We start from the raw sequence: 18,536 nt of genomic DNA on the forward strand, positions 1-18,536 counted from the left end.
GTAAAGGGAATCATTTAATCTACACATTAACTCTCTGGAAATAATTATTTTCCTAGTTTAGAGATGAAGAAACAGACGCATAGAGGTTAAGTGACTTGCCAAACGTCACACAGCTAGTCACGGGGTGGAGTCAAGAGGAATCCGAACAGTCTGGCTCCAGACCCTCTATGTTCTACTGCTGCTCAGTTCCTAAATGTCAACACTGCTCCACGTGTGCTGCCTAGTCTAGCGATAGGGTGATTTTTCTAACGTCTTATCTGATCAGGTCACTATCACGCTACTGTTGTTTTCTAGTTACTTCTCTAATCCCTGCCACAAATCCACAAAATATAGATAGACCAGCAAGATTGGGGTCAAATAATTTTATATTAAAGCATGGATATATTATGGACTAGAATAAAATTTCTATTAACCTTTTTTTAAATATTTATTTTATTTATTTGGCTGTGCCAGGTCTTAGTTGCAGCACGCGGGATCTTTAGTTGCAGCACGTGGGATCCAGTTCTCTGACTATGGATTGAACCCGGGCCCCCTGCATTGGGAGCGTGGTGTCTTAACCGCTGGACCACCAGGGAAGTCCCTCTATTAACTTTTTAAGATAAAAATTGAGAAATTTTAGCTTATACAAGCTGTTTTGGGGTACTCCCTAGCTCCCCCCAAATATATATTCACTCTCTTTTACCATAAGAGTCACCTTAGCAGTAAAAAAAAATTTTAAGAATATTAATACATTCCCTTCCACCCTGGCTTTGTTCAGAGTCTCATCATCTCTTTGCAGAACAACTTAACAGCCTCCTAACTGGTCTTCCACCTCACATCTTGCTTCCCTCAGATCAGATTTTCACTCTGCTGTCAGAGTGAAACCACAGAACCGACATGTCACACTACAGGGTGAGTCCAAGCTAATTATCGTGCAGATAAGACCTTAGATAGCCCAGCCCGTGCCTATTTCCCTAGGCTCATCTCCCTTCCCCCTTTATTCATTTCTTTCATTCAACAAATATTACCAAGCAACTATTATGTGCAAACAAGGTCCCTAAACTAACACATTAGCATCTAGCTAGGGAGACCAACATTCATTAATTAACCACACAAATAAATGTAAAATTCCAGTGGGGCAGGTGTGATCTAAGTATAGGACAGGTGAGTCTCACCTTTCTGAGAAGCTAAGGCAGGCTTTCCTGAGAAAGTGACTATGCGGAGACCTGAAGGATCAGGTGAGGGTGAGGAAGAGCGTTTTAGGCAGAGGGAACAGTGTATGAAAGGTTCTGTGACAGGACCAAGGACAAGAGAGGGAAGGGTGGAGAAAGAACTGGTGTGGCTGATGCAGAAAAAAAGAGATGGGAGAAGGGTCCTCAGAAGCTGGAAATATGGGCTTTCCTGGTGGCGCAGTGGTTGAGAATCCACCTGCCAATGCAGGGGTCACAGGTTCCATCCCTGCTCCAGGAAGATCCCACATGCTGCAGAGCAACTAAGCCCGTGCACCACAACTACTGAGCCTGTGCTCTAGAGCCCGTGAGCCACAACCACTGAGCCCACGCGCCTAGAGCCCGTGCTCCGCAACAAGAGAAGCCACCGCAATGAGAAGTCCGCGCACCGCAACGAAGAGTAGCCCCCGCTCGCCGCAACTAGAGAAAGCCCGCGCACAGCAGCAAAGACCCAATGCAGCCAAAAATAAATAAATAAAATAAATTAAAAAAAAAAAAAGGAAGAAGCTGGAAAGATAAAAACTTATCCAAAGCCTCACAAAGAGAAAGCAGTAATAAAACTTCAGTTCAAACCTGGGTAATCTGTCTCTGGAACCCTTCCCTTACAGCATATTTCCATCCACAAATTACGATCAAATGTCCACTATGTGCCAGGCAATGTGCTAGATGCTTCAGACACAACAGTGAGTCACTGATAAACAAAAACAAACAGAATCCATGTTCCCACGGAGCTTACAATCCAGCAGAGGAGTCAATCATATAATCAAATAAGCAGCATAAAACCGTGGATGCCATCAATGTTACTAAAGCAAATGGTGCCATGGGAAGAGAATTTAATCTAGTTCAGAGTGGTCAGACTTTTTTTGTCAAAGTAAACACCTACACTAAGATCTGAAAAATTAAATGTCAACTAGGCAAAAGAGGGAGGAGGGTGTTCTAAGCCAAGGGAATCCATGCGTGTAAGGTTCAGGAAGGAGGGGGCAGACCCAGCCTGTGGACTGATGCCCAGTCTGTGCAGCCCAAGGCCAGCTTCCTCAGTGTGTGACCGGGGCAGTAGCATGGGGCCCAGCTCGCCACAGGGCCCCGTGCTTAATGCGATACTCTGCGCTCGCCATCCTGAAATTCTTGATCGTTTTATCTCTGAACCTGTGTTTTGTAAGCGACGCCCAACGGGACAATGGAGCGTGCATGGGAGGAGTGAGGACAGGCTGGTGGCCAGGCACACGTGCGCGTGCCTCGAGGCAGCCTGGGGCAGCGGGTCAAGGTGGCTAGGGTGGGAGCTGGGCCCAAACAGGCAGCAGCACCTGGACCCACGGCGAGGCCAGCTTGCCTGTCCATCCCCAGAGCCCGTGCCTGAAGCACCTGCACAAACATTAACTCTCCAGCCTGAGCACTGTGACAGGAACTCGGTAAACTTTCTCAGTAAACTACAAAACAAAAATGTACATGTGGACACCACAATAAAGTGTTTCAGGGAGTTGTTAGAATTTTTCAAAAAGTTTGATTCTTCTCTCTGGAGACTTCCCTGGTGGCGCTGTGGTTAAGACTGTGTGCTCCCAATGCAGGGGGCCCGGGTTCGATCCCTAGTCAGGGAACTAGACCCCACATGCCGCAACTAAGAGTTCACATGCCACAACTAAGGAGCTGGCGAGCTGCAACTAAGGAGCCCGCCTGACGCAACTAAGACCCAGTGCAACCAAATAATAAACAAATATTTTTTAAAAAGAATCTCTGATTTTCAAACTGCTACAGCAAAGCAAACATCTGCAGGTTTAGAAATAGAAATTAAATTCAGAGATTGTCACATTCAATGGAAAAGAATGCTATTTTAACATAAAACTCTGTATGAACCATTTATTAATGAGGAAGACAATTTTACTTTTTTCCTACAATTGAAGATACAACCGCAGGATACATAAATGGGCGTTTTTAATTACATACAAATCATTAAGCTACTTGTGGTTTCTTGTATAACCTCTGCAAGTAACAAGGAGTGTCACAGGAACATTAAAATATTGATAAATTTACACCTAAAATTAAATTCAAACTCACATGAAACTGATTTATATGAAGACTTAAATCTTTTTAGAAAAAATGTTCTGCAAGAATCATGAGCTGTAAATGTACTACAATTTACACTTGTAAATAATTATCATCTTCCCTCTGAATCCACAGGTTCCACATCTGCGGATTCAACCAACTACAGATGGAAAATATTTGGGGAAAAAATTCCAGAAAGTTCCAAAAAGCAAAACTTGAATTTGGGACTTCCCTGGAGGTCCAGTGGTTAAGACTCCGCACTTCCACTGCAGGGGGCGCAGGTCTGATCCCTGGTCAGGGAACTAAGACCCCGCATGCCATGCGGCACAGCCAAAAAATTAAAAAACAAACCAAAAAAACTATCACATATTAGACCCACATTTCTTGAAAGTTCCATAATATTCCACTATACAGAATACCACGGTTTATTTACCACAATTTCTTCCAACTAGACCTTCACACTGTTTCAGTTCTTTGCTAAAGCAAGGTATATAGACACTACAGTAAGTGCTTTTCCCATATGTGCAAGTATTTCGGGAGGCTGAATGAATGGGCAGAAGTGGAACAGCTGGGTCAAAGGGCATGCAGACTTTCAAGGCTCCAGTAACACACCTCCAGACCATCTCCCAAACTTGCAGCCTGCTACGCGTCCACGAACGCTGTCCATCTCCGTACATTCACAGCCTGAAATACCGTCTCAATCACAGGTCTGTTTCTGCACTATTCTATTCCAACTTCCCATTCTTTTTCCACTCCAGCACCACAACCCTGCAATTACTGTAGCTTCTGAATACACTTCAATAACTGGTACAAACTCCCCCAAACCCTCCTTTCTTCTTTTTCTTAACGTCTTTTGTTACTGTCATGCAATATTCTTCCAGATAATATGTATTTTCTAATTAACCAGTCAAGCTTTTCTCCCACCTCAAAAAAGGGTGAGGAGGGAAGAGGGATTTTGACTGATGTTACATTCAGTATATAGACTAATGAGGAAGGAACGGCCACCTTAACCAGATTAACTCTTTGGATTGAGGAACACAACCTTCATTTAATTCAGATCTTCTTTTACATTCTTCAAATAAGCTGTCTGGTTTTTGTCACAAAAATGTTGTATATTTCTTATTAAATAATGTCCTATAGTTTATTCCTCCAGTTTTTATTCTTAACAGAATGAGATTTTTTTCCATTTTTAGGCTGACCATTGTTGGTATAAAGGAAATCTTACAATTGGTTTATTTGCCTTACATCTGGCCACCTTACCAAACAACTATTGGTTCTAGTGATAGTTGTTTACTTAATTTCCTTGGATTTCTTCTTTCTGAATATCACCTGCAAATTACAATCTTTTTACTTTTCTTTCCAATATTTACTTATTTGGCTGCACTGGGTCTTCGTTGCGGCATGCAGGATCTTCAGTTGTGGCATGTGGAATCTTTTTTTTTTTTTTTGTAGTTGCAGCGTGCAGGATCTTTAGTTACAGCGTGTGAACTCTTAGTTGCAGAATGTGGGATCTAGTTCCCTGACGAGGGATGGAACCCCGGGCCCCTGCATTGGGAGCACGGAGTCTTAGCCACTGGACCACCAGGGAAGTTTCTTAGTCCTTTTTCTTATCTTTCTGTACCAGCTAGGCCCTCCCCTTCAGAAAGTGTTGAATAATAGTTTTATTAGAACTCCCTATTTTAGTCTTAAGACTATCTCCATTTACTGGTGGTTTCAAATAATTATTTTTTATCATATATTTATCATTTCCTAGTTTATTGAATTTTTAATCATAAAATGCTGTTAAATTTTATCAACTGCCTTTTAGGTATCTATGGATGATTTCAAATGTCTTTCACATTTCTTCTTTGGATCACTGACTATGTTCCAGTTAGCTGAGTTTGACACAAATCCAACGGCAAAATACAAATTTAATTAAACTGAATTTTAAATAAAAATTTCCCGTTACCTAGTTTTTTGAGAAAAAGAACTGTTAGTGCCAGTCTAATATCTAGCGCCGCAGCAGAGATGAAAAGACAAGGTTGAAATAAATAAAAATGCTTACACGATACAATGAATCTTTTCAATACGAAAAGTAAATGCTGTAAGCAAAATTATTAATTTTATGACGTGCACTATTGATCGCATGCACACACACACACAAAAAGCATTATACCTTACACATAGAAGGGGCTCAGGAAACACTAAATAAATGCTCAACTATTCCCCAAACACACTGCACTTGGTTCTCTCAGGCCTTCACACAAATATATCCCTCTACCTGGGACACCCCTATCCAACTGGAGAACTCCAATTTGTCCTTCATGTCTCAGCTTAAGGATCACCTAGGTTTTGAGAAGCCCTCTCTAGGTCCCATCTCAGCCTCAGATAGACGTCCCTCCTGTGGACTCTCACAGAGCAGCAGCATATGCTCCTATTAGAACATCACCTAATACTTGCTAATAGTTTTGCCTTTCTTCCCCATTAGACTTCTGTTCTCCGTGAAAACAAGGCCTGCTTCTCCTGTCTCCTCAGCATACACAGCACCGTGCCCAGCACACGTGCACCGAAGAAAAGCTGCAGAATAAGTGAATCAAACAAGATGGTAAGACTTTTTCTACAGCACTACATTGTTGCAGATGCTTTTAAAATGTTAACCAAATTCCAAAATAAAAGCCATGAAAACCAATCATGAATCCCTCTCATTAAAGTTGCATTTAGATTTATTAAAACCAACTCCAGCTTTAAAACAAATATATGAAACTACTTTCCTATAAAGTGTCAATTAACATATGTGCGCTCCATTATTTTACATTATCACCGCGCACACTCGTTACGGACAGCCCCGTATCCAAGGGAGCCAGGGGAGCAAAACCAAGGAAATTTAAGACAATAAATAAATCACTCTTTGGACTTACGGTTCAAACAAACGCAATATTAATAACAAAAGAATACTAGGTTTCTCCATTATGGTGTCTCTAAAATCCTAACACATCCTTTATTTTATATCTACTCACATAAAGGAGAAAATGGAAATAAACTTCTCTAAAATTCATCCACAATGAAGTGAACATAGAAAAGCGCAGGAGGATATGGATCACACCATCTCATTTATGTAAAAAATACATTAGGGACTTCCCTGGTGATGCAGTGTTTAAGAATCCGCCTGCCACTGCAGGGGACACCGGTTCGAGCCCTGGTCCGGGAAGATCCCACATGCCACAGAGCAACTAAGCCCATGCGCCACAACTACTGAGCCTGCGCTCTAGAGCCCGCGAGCCACAACTATTGAGCCCATGTGCCACAACTACTGAAGCCCATGCACCTACAGCCCGTGCTCCCCAACAAGGGAAGCCACCGCAACGAGAAGCTCGCACACCGCAAGGAAGAGTAGCCCCCGCTCGCCGCAACTAGAGAAAAGCCCGCGCACAGCAATGAGGACCTAATGCAGCCAAAAATTAATTAATTAATTTTTTAAACAACGGCTGTATGTGTGCTCTTATATGCTCAGAGATCTTCAAGATGGATACCCAAGGAACAGTGAGCTCTGACGAGAGGGGGTGGGAGCTCAGGGAGCCTTTACTTTCCCCATACACCTTTCTGCACAGCTTGAATTTCTTACTATTCAGAAAGGCATTGATAAGATTGTTTTAAATCAAGGATGATATTTACAGCGTATCATTTATACAAAAAGCACTACATAATGTACCTTGTAAAAGCATAGGAAATAAGGTCACAGTACATTCAAACTTAATACAGATTGCTTAGGAAAGGGGACTGAGAGTGGGGAAAGGAGGGAACACTTTTTATTCTGTACATTGTGTGTTGCTGGTGTACTTTAAAATAACATGTTCCAGTATTACTGTCATAATTTGTAAATGACATAAATTGTATCAGCAACACCAAATTCTCAGGTCTGTCACTGTAACCTGCTATAAGTTCTTACAGAGATACTCTCTCACTGCTGAGAATGTCAGCACGGAAGTGTGGTCCACTTTACTTACTCTGTATGTATTTAATATCCTCTCAAAAACGCATGGTTAGGTATCTTAAGCAGAAGCCAACAACTGGAATCTCTTTGGAAAAGAAAATTTCAAGACCTATTTAAACAATGCTCCATTTGCACACTGTTTTCAGAATAGATGGCGTCACGTGCATACTGTTACTAATTTACAAAAGCCCTTCCTCATTCTAGTTTGTTCACCTTCAAATTTATTTTCCAGCAAGTAACCTCACTGTCTTGAATCAGAAGACTAAGCAGTATTCACAAACATGTACAGAAAATACTCCCTATTACTACTTTGGGGCAGGGGGTGGGAATCAGGCTTTATGTTGAGACCTATATCTATAAATCCCATAAACATCTTTTTTACTCCAGAGGTCTAATATACTACTTTATTGGCAGCTTATCCAATAACCTAAAGAGGAAAGAATATAGGTGTTCACAGTGAAGCAACTGCAATAACCAAAAACACATTTTGAAATTTCCCATCAAGCAATAAAATTGAACATTTATAGCATTATAATATGTTGACTTTGAGAAGTAACATGGTTGAGTAAGTAAATTTCAAAAGAGTTCTGAAATGGGAGTCTGGTGATCTGGGTTCTGGATCGCTCTTATCACAAATTTGTTCTGTGACCTACCTTTGGCAAGTCACTTCTACCTCTTTGAACCTCAGTTTCCCCATCCGTAAAATGGAAGGGAAAACACTTAAACTAGATTTTTTTTTCAGGGTCTCTATTTCCTGAGAGAGGCTGATAAAAGCTATAAACCCTATTACCAAAAATGTATGTCTGCACCCAAAAATTTACTTACAATTGCCTTCTAATACCCATCGTGAACTCCCTAAGACCTCTGCACTAAAAGATCTCCTGAGACTGTTTTACACACTAAAACTCCAAGCTGATTTTCATGAAAGAAATATATGGACTACCAAATGGAAAAATTAAGCAAAAATAATTGTGAAAGACATCACTGCTTTGAATCCCAAAACATATTAACAGCTAAAATACACAGCAGTTTTCTACAAACAAGATTTCCTCAAGGACTTCCCTGGCGGTCCAGTGGTTAGGATTCCACGCTTCCACTGCAGGGGGCACGGGTTTGATCCCTGGCTGGGCAACTAGGATCTCACAAGCCGCGTGGCGCGGCCAAAAAAAAAAAAATTTCCTCAGATGGATATCCATCCGACCCACAGACCGATAAATGCTACGATCACTCGTTCTTTTTTTTTTTTAATCTTCTAATGCTAAGTAATTGAAGGAGATTTGACAATCTTAACTATCCCCAAATTAATTCATCTACCTGCTTTCTAGTCCCACTAACCCACAGGCTGATAACAGACAAACCTGGGCTTCCCTGGTGGCGCAGTGGTTGAGAGTCTGCCTGCCAATGCAGGGGACACGGGTTCGATCCCTGGTCTGGGAAGATCCCACATGCCGCGGAGCAGCTGGGCCCGTGAGCCACAACTACTGAGCCTGCGCATCTGGAGCCTGTGCTCCGCAACAAGAGAGGCCGCGATAGTGAGAGGCCCGCGCACCGCGATGAAGAGTGGCCCCCGCTCTCCACAACTGGAGAAAGCCCTTGCACAGAAACGAAGACCCAACATAGCCATAAATAAATAAATAAATAAATAAATAAAATAAAATAAATGCAAGTATTGCTACTTTAAAAAAAAAAAAAACAGACAAACCTGAGCTGGAGTCCCCACTCTACTACTTGCCTTGAAAATCTGGGTAAATTACTTAGCATCTACATGTTTCAGTCCCTTAGTCCATAAAATGTAAATGAAAGTAATAACTTCCATAGTTACTGATGATTAAATACAATAATATATGCAAAGTGCTTGCATAGTGCCTCACACACGGTAAACACTCGATAAAATGTGAGCTATTATTATTAATTATAATAAAATGGAATGCAGCTTTCATACTGAGAAATCATGCAGTAAGCGCTACTCTTCCGTATTTTTAAATAGTAAGTGGACACTTCCAAAAAGGAATTTCCTTTTTTTTTTTTTTCCAGCCGTGCTTCGAGGCTTGTGGGATCCTAGTTCCCTGACCAGGGATGAAACTCGGGCCCCCTGCAGTGGAAGCGTGGAGTCCTAACCACTGGACCGCCGGGGAATTCCCAGGAATTTCCTATTTTTAATAACATTTTTTTAAATACTCTTCTCTTCTGGAAAGATTTAAAAGTACGTAAATGGATACCTATACAACACATATGAGAGGTGGTAAGGCAGAGTAGAAAGAGAGCTAGCATTAGAGCCAGACAGATGCGAGTTCTAGACCTAATTCAGCCACTTAGTAATTATGTAACCTGGGCCACCTTAAGCTCTCTCTCAACCTTGTGAAGCCGCTACAAGGATTAACAAAGTATGTAAAGCATCAAGCACAGCATGTGGCAGGTAATGTGCACTCAATTAACAGTATTTATTCCGATTCTTCTCAGCTACTCCCTTATAGGTGATAAAACTAGCTTTGCCGGGGAAGAGAGAAGGTCCTAGCAAGCACAAATACTAATTAATACTCAGGCCAATGATGAAGGGCACATTTTTACCTTATCGACCTAAGAACTAAAGCGGTGTTTTGGGGGTCACATACTCTTTCCAAAGTCTAATGAAAATGGGGCCTCTAGCTCCTAGAAATTGTTCAGATATTGCAGGAAACGCTGTAAGTCAGAGATTTTAAGAACTTTGTATTAAGGGGGAATAGTAGCTAGTTTTTTCTGGACTTAACTTGCAAGAGTCTGAAAACGTTCTCTAAGTCAGTTTTTGTGACACAACGATTCACCTAACTTCGCTCGTAATGCAGCAAGTAAATCCTGCTTTTAATTAGGCTTCTCAGTTTCATGAGCTAAATTTCATGAGCTACCTGGTGTTGTGTGTGAAAACAAAACTTGAGAAAAGGAACTACAAACTATGCTAGAATTAGTTCAAATATTTTAAAATGTGATGCTTGAACACATAACCCAAACACCGAACCAAAAGGGGAAAAAAGTGCAAAAAGGTAACAAAGCTGGCTACATTCAATTCTTAGAAAGGCTGTATCAATTCAAGGAATCAAATAAGCCTCTAACTTCCAAAGAGATCTACAAGCACAGAAGTCATGATTTACAAAAAACAAAACTGAGCCAGCAAATACAGTTTACTGAGTAACTAAATATGGTTTATCCTTACTTCTACGCCCTGCGTGGAAGGCTTTACTCTCTGACTCGGCCTCACCTCCTCCTTGAGTAGGTAAATAACCTACTCACTAAATTGCTCTGTTCATTGTACTGTAAGGGGAAGAAAGAAGTCAACGAGGACCGTAGACCCAACTCTTCCCAACGCGCGACCCGCACGGAGCTCAGTACTAGACAAAGTTTTGCCCCCATGACCTTGGTCCCTAAGAGTCCCCTCCCTCCCGCCAGCCCGCCGGTCTTTCCACGTGCGGCCGACTGCGGTTGCCCAGCCGTGGCTGCAGGCCGGAGAAAGCAGTCGGGGACCCGAAGGCACGAGGGGAACGAGCGCTGCTAACAGCACCCGGGCCGGGCCAGCCCTCGGCCAGCACCCACTCCCCAGCGGCGCGCACAAGCCCCCGACCGCGCGCCCGCCTCTCCCCGACCCCGCGCTGGAGGGCCGGGGCGCAAGAAGCCCCTTTCCTTCGGCTCCCCACTCCGCGGCGCGGCGGGGGCGCCGGACACCCAGGGAAGTGACAGTCCGGCCAGGGGCACGGAGGCAGGCGCACAGCCGGAGGGAGAGTCCTGCGCCACGCCAGCCGCCCCCTCCAGCCCCGGGCTCCCGGGAGGCCGCGGCCGGCCGCCAGCCCGGCGGGCGCCAAGGCCGAGCGCAGCAGGGCCGCCGGAGGCAGCGGACGCGGGACGCGGGGGCGCGGCCACTCACCATCAGAACTTTGGCCGCGTTCTCCAGCTGAGCGATCACTTCTGGGGGCCCCAGCGCCGCCGCCATCATGGTCTCTCTTCAATGACGCGCCATGCGCTGCATTCTGGGAGCGGGCGCCAGGCCGGCCAATCACGCGGCGCCCCGGGCTCGCGCGCTCCCGCCGGAGCCGTCGCCACCGCCGACGTCGACGCGGGGTCGCGGGGTTAGGGCTGCGGGCGGGCGACGGGGCGGGCTGCGGGCGGGCGACGGGGCGGGCTGCGGGCGGGCGACGGGGCGGGCTGCGGGCGGGCGACGGGGCGGGCTGCGGGGCGTTCCGCTGCCCTGGGCCGGTCCCCGCCCGCCCTCGGTCCCCCGACCCCCTCGGCCGCCCGCCGCCCGCCCCGGGGGCGCCTCCGGCCCGAACGTGTTCTCTGCGGCCGCGTCCCTTCCGGGGCAGGGCGGCCTGCGGGACTAGAAGTGTCTGCGACCCCGCGGAGCGCGCGTCCTCCCTGCTCGCGTCCCCGCCTCACACAGCCCCGAGCTGCGGGCACCGGACGGGGACGAGGCCGGAGCCCCCTCGGCGGGCAGCCTAGCTTCCGGAGTCGGTGGAGCGCGCCGCCCCCTCTGTGCCGTGTGGGGACCTCGCAGCAGCGATGTTCGGTGTGGAGCCTGGAAGGAAGGTCCGTTAGGGGACCTCGGAACCCACCCTTCCTCCCCCCACTGTTTCAGCGCTCACACCAGCTCCAACTGCTGGAAACCTTGTTCTGTTCTGAGCTTACACCTACTTACGCATAGGTTTCTAGCTCTTGGTGCTGTTCTGCTTCTTGGGGCTGCACAGAAAGTCACGTTCATTTCAGTGTTCGTTAAGTTTTCTCTGTTGACGTCTTCCTTTATCTCTTCTTCCAGTGGTAAATAAGCCATACTTAGGGGTTTTCCCTTTTTTATGTCCCTGCAACAGAATTGCATTATTAGCTCCATTGAAAACGGGTTTCTTATATTGGGCATCTCTACAACTTGAAGTTGAGGAAGTGAATTAACAAGACTTTTATTGCTTGAGAAACGAAGTACCTTTTATTTCGTTACAAAAGGGCAAAGAGTGCAGTGAATGGCCTTTTTTACTTTAAGAATTGTGTGAAACTAGGTGGTTAACATGTAGTAGGCATTCAATAAATACTTAACTAAGTACAGACGTCTGGACTTAACGATTTCTCGACTTCTCGATGGTGTGAAAGCGTTACATATTCATTGGAAGCCGTGCTTCGATTTTTGATCTCTTCCGGGGCTGCGATGTGCGGTCCCGATGCGCTGTCCGATACCCTCGTGGCGCGCAGCGCCGTCAGCCGCACAATCACGAGGGTGAACCACTGGTACCCTTACCAAAAAACCATTCTGGTTTTTACTTCAGTACGGTGTCCAACAAACTACATGAGACAGTCAACACTTTATTCTAAAACAGGCTCTGTGTTAGATGATTTTGCCCAACTGTAGACTAATATTAAGTGTTCTAACCATGTTTAAGGCAGGGGAGGCTAAGCTGTGATGTTTGGTAGGTTCGAAGCATTTTCACCTTAGGATGTTTTCAACTTACGATGGGCTTATTGGGACATAATCCCATCCTAAGTCAAGGAAGATCTTTATAAAGCGACCTACAAAAAGATTACAAAATGTCTCTACCCACTACGAATAGTAATTACAGCAGTTCCATGATATATCTGCAAAAGTGTAGACAAATGAATATTTTGTGACATGAAATGTTTGAGGCTTATAATGCTTCAGATTGGGCCCTGTGTTCCAAAGCATTTGTTTTGTGCAATTACATAAGAACTTTACATCTAGACACTCTTTAAGAAAGAGGAAGAAGGAAAAGTATTAAATGTGAGGATGAGTAGGCATCCTTTCAAATTAGCATTTTGAAGTTACATCTCCCATAATGGAGCCATGAATTTTAGGGTAGGCTTGTAGAACTTCACTGTTGGAAGATTCTAGAATGTACCCACTAGTTGAACCTCCCCTCCAATGCCTGACTCTTGTTATTTCTTGGTTTACTGTGCAACAGTAGCGCTCTCCTGGGGGTGCGGGACAGGGTAAGGAGCAGTACAGCCTAGCCACAGGCTCTTCGTATCCTGAAATAGAAGGGAAGAAAGTTGTGCAAATTCCAATAATTTCTCACTAGACACAAAAGAGAAATATTTATGGCCTAAGAATCTGCTCGAAATGTTCCTGGAATCAAAAACGTTTCACAAATATTACATCCCCTGTATTTTTAGGGTATGCCTTTAACACCTATGATGTCATGGGCTGCAAAATTATTCCTACTTATTCTTAACCAAAAGTGATTAGTTGAGTATATTATATATTTTTCCTTGGAAACATGGGTTTGGTTTGGGTTTGTTTGTTTTTGTCAAGTCATAAACATCTTGTCAACATAATCATACTGATGAAATACCTTAGAGCAGCAGTTCTCAAAGTGGCCTGGGGATACTTGTTAAGTCCCAGAATACCTAGTAGGTCCCTAAGATCCTATCAGAGGGTCTTGGGTCAAAAGAATTTTCATATGGCTATCATCCTATCAGTAATTACTTTAAATTGATTAAACTTCCCAATCAAAAGACATAGACTGGGGGCTTCCCTGGTGGCGCAGTGGTTAAGAATCCGCCTGCCAATGCAGGGGACATGGGTTCAAGCCCTGGTCCAGGAAGATCCCACATGCCGCGGAGCCACTAAGCCCATGCACTACAACTACTGAGCCTGCGCTCTAGAGCCCATGAGCCACAACTACTGAGCCCGCGTGCCACACTGCTGAGGCCTGCGCGGCTAGAGCCCATGCTCCACAACAGGAGAGTCCACTGCAATGAGAAGCCCGCGCACCGCAATGAAGAGTAGCCCCCGCTCGCCGCAACCAGAGAAAGCCCACGCGCAGCAACGAAGACCCGACGCAGCCAAAAATAAATAGATAAAATAAATAAATTTATTTTTTTTAAAAGTTTAAAAATAGACACAGATTGGCTAAATGGATAAAAAACAGGATCGAACTATATGCTCCCTCTTACCACTTCTATTCAACATACTAATGGATGTGCTAGCCAGAGCAATTAGGCATGATAGAGAAATAAAAGGCAACCAAATTGGAAAGGAAGAAGTAAAATTATCTCTGTGCACAGATGATGTGCTCGTATATATAGAAAATCCTAAAGATTCCACAAAAATCTGTTAGAACTAATAAATGAATTCAGCAAATTTGCAAGATACAAAATCAATTTTAAAAAATCAGTTGCATTTTTATATACCAACAACGAACCATCAGAAAAGGAAATTAAGAAAATAATTTCACGCAAATCAAAACTACAGTGAGGCCCTTACACGAATATAGATGAATTATGCAACAGAGTGAGAGATTATTCTATTTTACTTGAGAGACTCCATAGAAGAACAAAATCTCTCTTTTAGAAGGCATCTCTAAAGCCCAAATTAGATGGGAACACTTAATAATTCCTTTTGATATAGAAGACACCTGATCTAGAAAGTGTTAAGGGATCTTATAACCCAAAGTTCTGAAACCTTTCAAGGTAGCAGTATAGAACCGAAAGTATTATGGTATCAAATTTATAGAAACGTAATATATTTCCCCAGAAACAGAAACATGAGACTAAAAGGGAAATATGTCTTTAAAATAGTTCCCTTGTACAGAAAGTGTATTTCTGCACATATGAGATGTCTGTGAAATGTTACTATTTGGAGTTCTTAAATACTAAATACTTGATTAATATAGCACAGTTTTGATGTGTGTATATCAGAGTAATTGCAAAAAGTAGTCAGTGGCTTTATTCCTCCTGCTCTCACAACCTACCATCTTGGAATTTATTTCTGAACCACTTTAATTTTACAACATGAAATCAAGACTTTCTCATGCTGTTGAACCCTATTCAGCAGGGTGGCACCATAATTACAGAGTCTATTTTTCTTTTTCTTTCTTTTTTAACTTTATATGATATGTAAAAACTTAGCAACTCTCCTATTAAGTAAAATGCTTCTAATCAATAACCAAGTACAATATGCCACCTTCCTTATAAAGCTCAACATTATAAGACATCCATCCCATTAAAATGTTTTGAGATGGTGATAAAGACCTCTGTTTTTCCAGACGAACCTCTGGAATTGTCCCTGCAAACCAACAACCTACAGGCATGAGCTGCTCATAGATTCCCAAAGGCTTTAACCGGGCATCCTGATGCTGGGAGTCCTCCTGACGCCCTGGCCAGAGGCTCCGTCCAAGGAGTGGCCATCTGAAAGGCTGCTGTACCGTTCAGGAGTGCATGATGTCATCGCATGGAAAGGCCACCCAAGAGCAGGGCCTTCCGGGCCCGGAAGATGGAAACTGTGGGCGCCTCGGGGCAAGACTGAGAAGGTGTCACGGAGAGGTGGCAGCAGGGGTGCCACTGGACACCAGGGTCAGAGCCCGGGGCCCCAGCAGAGCTGAGGGTGGAGGCAGCACGGGGATCGGAGGGGAGGCTCGGCCTGGGGCCAGGTTCCCCTCAAGCAGGCCTGATGGGGCTCTTAAATGACTCCAGAGGGCTGGCATCCAAGGACAACAGGGCCCGGCTTCTGCTGTGAGTCTCCAGGAACTGGGCCAGGAGGAGGCCCCCCAGGGACGGGGTTGGTTTGTCTGAACAGCAACTGCGACTCTGTCCCTGCCCCTGCCACAGGGGCTCGAGCCCTGCGGCCCAGGAACTGACAGTGACGCCTGGGCTGGGTTTTGACAGAACAAGGGCTGGTGGAGGCTATTCCTGCTGGATGTCCCTGGGAATAATTACTACGCCCCCAAGAGAGGATCTGGGGGTTTGTCAGCAGAGCTCTGCTTTGTTCTTCACATTTTAAGCCAACGGGTAATTTGAGAAAGTGGGGATTTAATTTATAAATGTCTTGAAGCAGCTTCTGTTCATGTTCTTGATGTGTTTGGCCTTGTCCTCCGACCCGTGGGAGCTCTGGGCCTGGGGGCAGAGGGGTCCTGCCATCTCCACCCAGCTGCCTTCTCACTTTGAGCCCTGAGAGCATCCTCCAACCAGACACAGGTGCCATTAACACTGGCACTTGGACCCTCTGACCTGAGTATTATGTGTCATTATTGATGGCAACTTTCAATATTTTGCCAAACATTCCAAAATATTCTGGTCCTTTTAAAGCCTCCGGTCTCATTTTTCTCCTCCTCAGCTCTTCCTGGGAGGATGGGCTCTCCCTGCAGGGTCTTCTGGATCCACCCCTCTACCTGCTGGACAAAGCCCTGTGTCATCAGCGTGGACCTGATGCCAGCAAAACAGGTAAATCCGGCAGCCACGGGGGGCGAGGGGCCTGCCTCACAGAGGCCCAGAAGGAGAGCGGTTAACTCCTCTCCTGACCTGACAGCTCAGCCAGCAGCCTGCTCAGTGGGGCCGTCAGTACTTGTTAGGAGTGTGAAGGAGGGCTTCCCTGGTGACGCAGTGGTTGAGAATCTGCCTGCCAATGCAGGGGACACGGGTTCGGGCCCTGGTCCGGGAAGATCCCACATGCTGCGGAGCAACTAAGCCCATGAGCCACAACTACTGAACCTGCGCTCTAGAGCCCGCGAGCCACAACTACTGAGCCCGTGTGCCACAACTACTGAAGCCTGCACGCCTAGAGCCCGTGCTCCGCAACAAGAGAAGCCACTGCAATGAGAAGCCCGCGCACCACAACCAAGAGTAGCCCCCGCTTGCCACAACCAGAGAAAGCCCACACGCAGCAATGAAGACCCAACACAGCTAAAAATAAATAAATAAAATAAATAAATTTATATATGAAAAAAAGACCGTGAAGGATCCAAAACAAAACTTTGAGAACCACTGCACTGGTGAATGCAGCCAGCTGGAAGAGCGTCCTCAGATTTGTCTGGTAGGAAGGAACACGGCATTTGGCAAGTGCTGGCTTGCTTGCTTTTCTAACAACCTCGGCCAGTCTGGTCCCACGGTCCCCACGACTGCCACCCTCAGCTGGAGCTGCATCCCTGCCTCCTGTGATGACTGCAGTCCTGTGTACCCTCCAACAAAGCGCAAGCCCACCCCTTCTCAAAGACGGCCCCCACCGGCTCGCCCCACTGTGTCCCCTCACTGTTTACGTAAAAGGAAGAGTCATGTTTCAGGTAAAACTCTGTTCTTTCCGTAGCCTTAAAATAATCTTCTCTCCAAGTCTGAGGGAAGTAATGACTAGAGAACTTATTCATTGAATCAGCTAATCCCATCTGCTTCATACTGTTCGTCCTACAAAAAACTTGTGACAAATTTATGTAGAGACTCCCATGGCTTTTAAAACACTCAAGCTTCCATTTGAAGGGTTCAACATGTGCCAGGTGGCGCTCAATATACACACTGAACACAGTGCTGCCTGATATATTTCTGTTGACTCAATGTGTAATGAAGGAATAGTAGGTGCCCACAATGATTCAAGAACAGAGTAAGCCATGCCATTCCAGGGTCCCTTGACAATTGTCTAGTTTTTAAATTGTGGGGAGGAGGGAAGGGGAAGGACACATAATGCAGATTTGCCTTAACATAGAAATCTGCACAGTATTTATCACTTCTAAGTGATTGTGTAGGTTCAACAGCACCTTCCTAGCATATATAGATATAAAAAGAAATAAAGAAAACATTGCATGGATAAACCACAAGGTCCTACTATATAGCACAGGGAACTATATCCAATCTCCTGAGATAAACCATAATGGAAAAGAATATTTTTTTTTTTTAAGACAGTATCGGATTCATGTTTTTTTTTGTTTTTTTTTTAATAGCTACTTTATTTATTTATTTATTTATTTTTGGCTGTGTTGGGTCTTCGGTTCGTGCGAGGGCTTTCCCTAGTTGTGGCAAGTGGGGGCCACTCTTCATCGCGGTGCGCGGGCCTTTCACTATCGCGGCCCCTCCCGTTGCGGGGCACAGGCTCCAGACGCGCAGGCTCAGTAGTTGTGGCTCACGGGCCTAGCCGCTCCGTGGCATGTGGGATCTTCCCAGACCAGGGCTCGAACCCGTGTCCCCTGCATTAGCAGGCAGATTCTCAACCACTGCGCCACCAGGGAAGCCCCGAAAAGAATATTTTAAAAAAATGTATATATATGTATAACTGAGTCACTTTGTTGTACAGCAGAAATTAGCACAACACTGTAATCAACTATACTTCAATTTTTTTTAAATGTGAAAAGAAAACACTGCAATTTGCGGGTGGCTTAATAAGAATCCCTACTTTCCTCTCCGTGGGAAGGGCACGCCAAGACATCTTGTGAGCCCTCAAAGTGAGCGTAAATCTCAGCTGCAAAAGCATCCAGCTCCCTCTGCTGTCTGTTGGTTGAACTTGGAACTCAGAGAATCTATGGTACCTTCTGGACTAAAACTCTGTATAGAATTCAGGATAAATGGTTACTGGAGTAGGCACAGGCGAGTCC

General features: G+C 45.0%; 1 protein-coding gene and 1 long non-coding RNA gene across 5 annotated transcripts in view; one reads left to right on the forward strand and one right to left on the reverse strand.

Moving 5' to 3' along the window:
* Window positions 1–11,275, reverse strand: part of XPO4 (exportin 4) — a 110,878-nt gene extending 99,603 nt beyond the window's left edge. Inside the window, exon 1 of one of the 4 annotated variants that reach the window (XR_014236793.1) lies at window positions 11,111–11,275. Coding sequence is in view for 3 of the 4 variants with exons in the window: in XM_082364907.1 (XP_082221033.1) it covers window positions 11,111–11,179 (69 nt within the window). In the remaining variant the exon portion in view is untranslated. The remainder of the gene's footprint in view (window positions 1–11,110) is intronic. The other 3 variants (XM_082364907.1, XM_082364909.1, XM_082364911.1) reach the window with 3 other exon arrangements.
* A 375-nt stretch (window positions 11,276–11,650) lies between these two features.
* On the forward strand, window positions 11,651–17,833 carry LOC309615418. Its single transcript, XR_014236809.1, has 2 exons — window positions 11,651–11,769; window positions 15,231–17,833. It is a non-coding gene; the product is annotated as an uncharacterized lncRNA (long non-coding RNA).
* Window positions 17,834–18,536: the final 703 nt, after the last annotated feature.

The sequence above is a fragment of the Balaenoptera borealis genome, assembly GCF_965194805.1.
Source record: "Balaenoptera borealis genome assembly, chromosome: 18".
Lineage (NCBI taxonomy): Eukaryota > Metazoa > Chordata > Mammalia > Artiodactyla > Balaenopteridae > Balaenoptera > Balaenoptera borealis.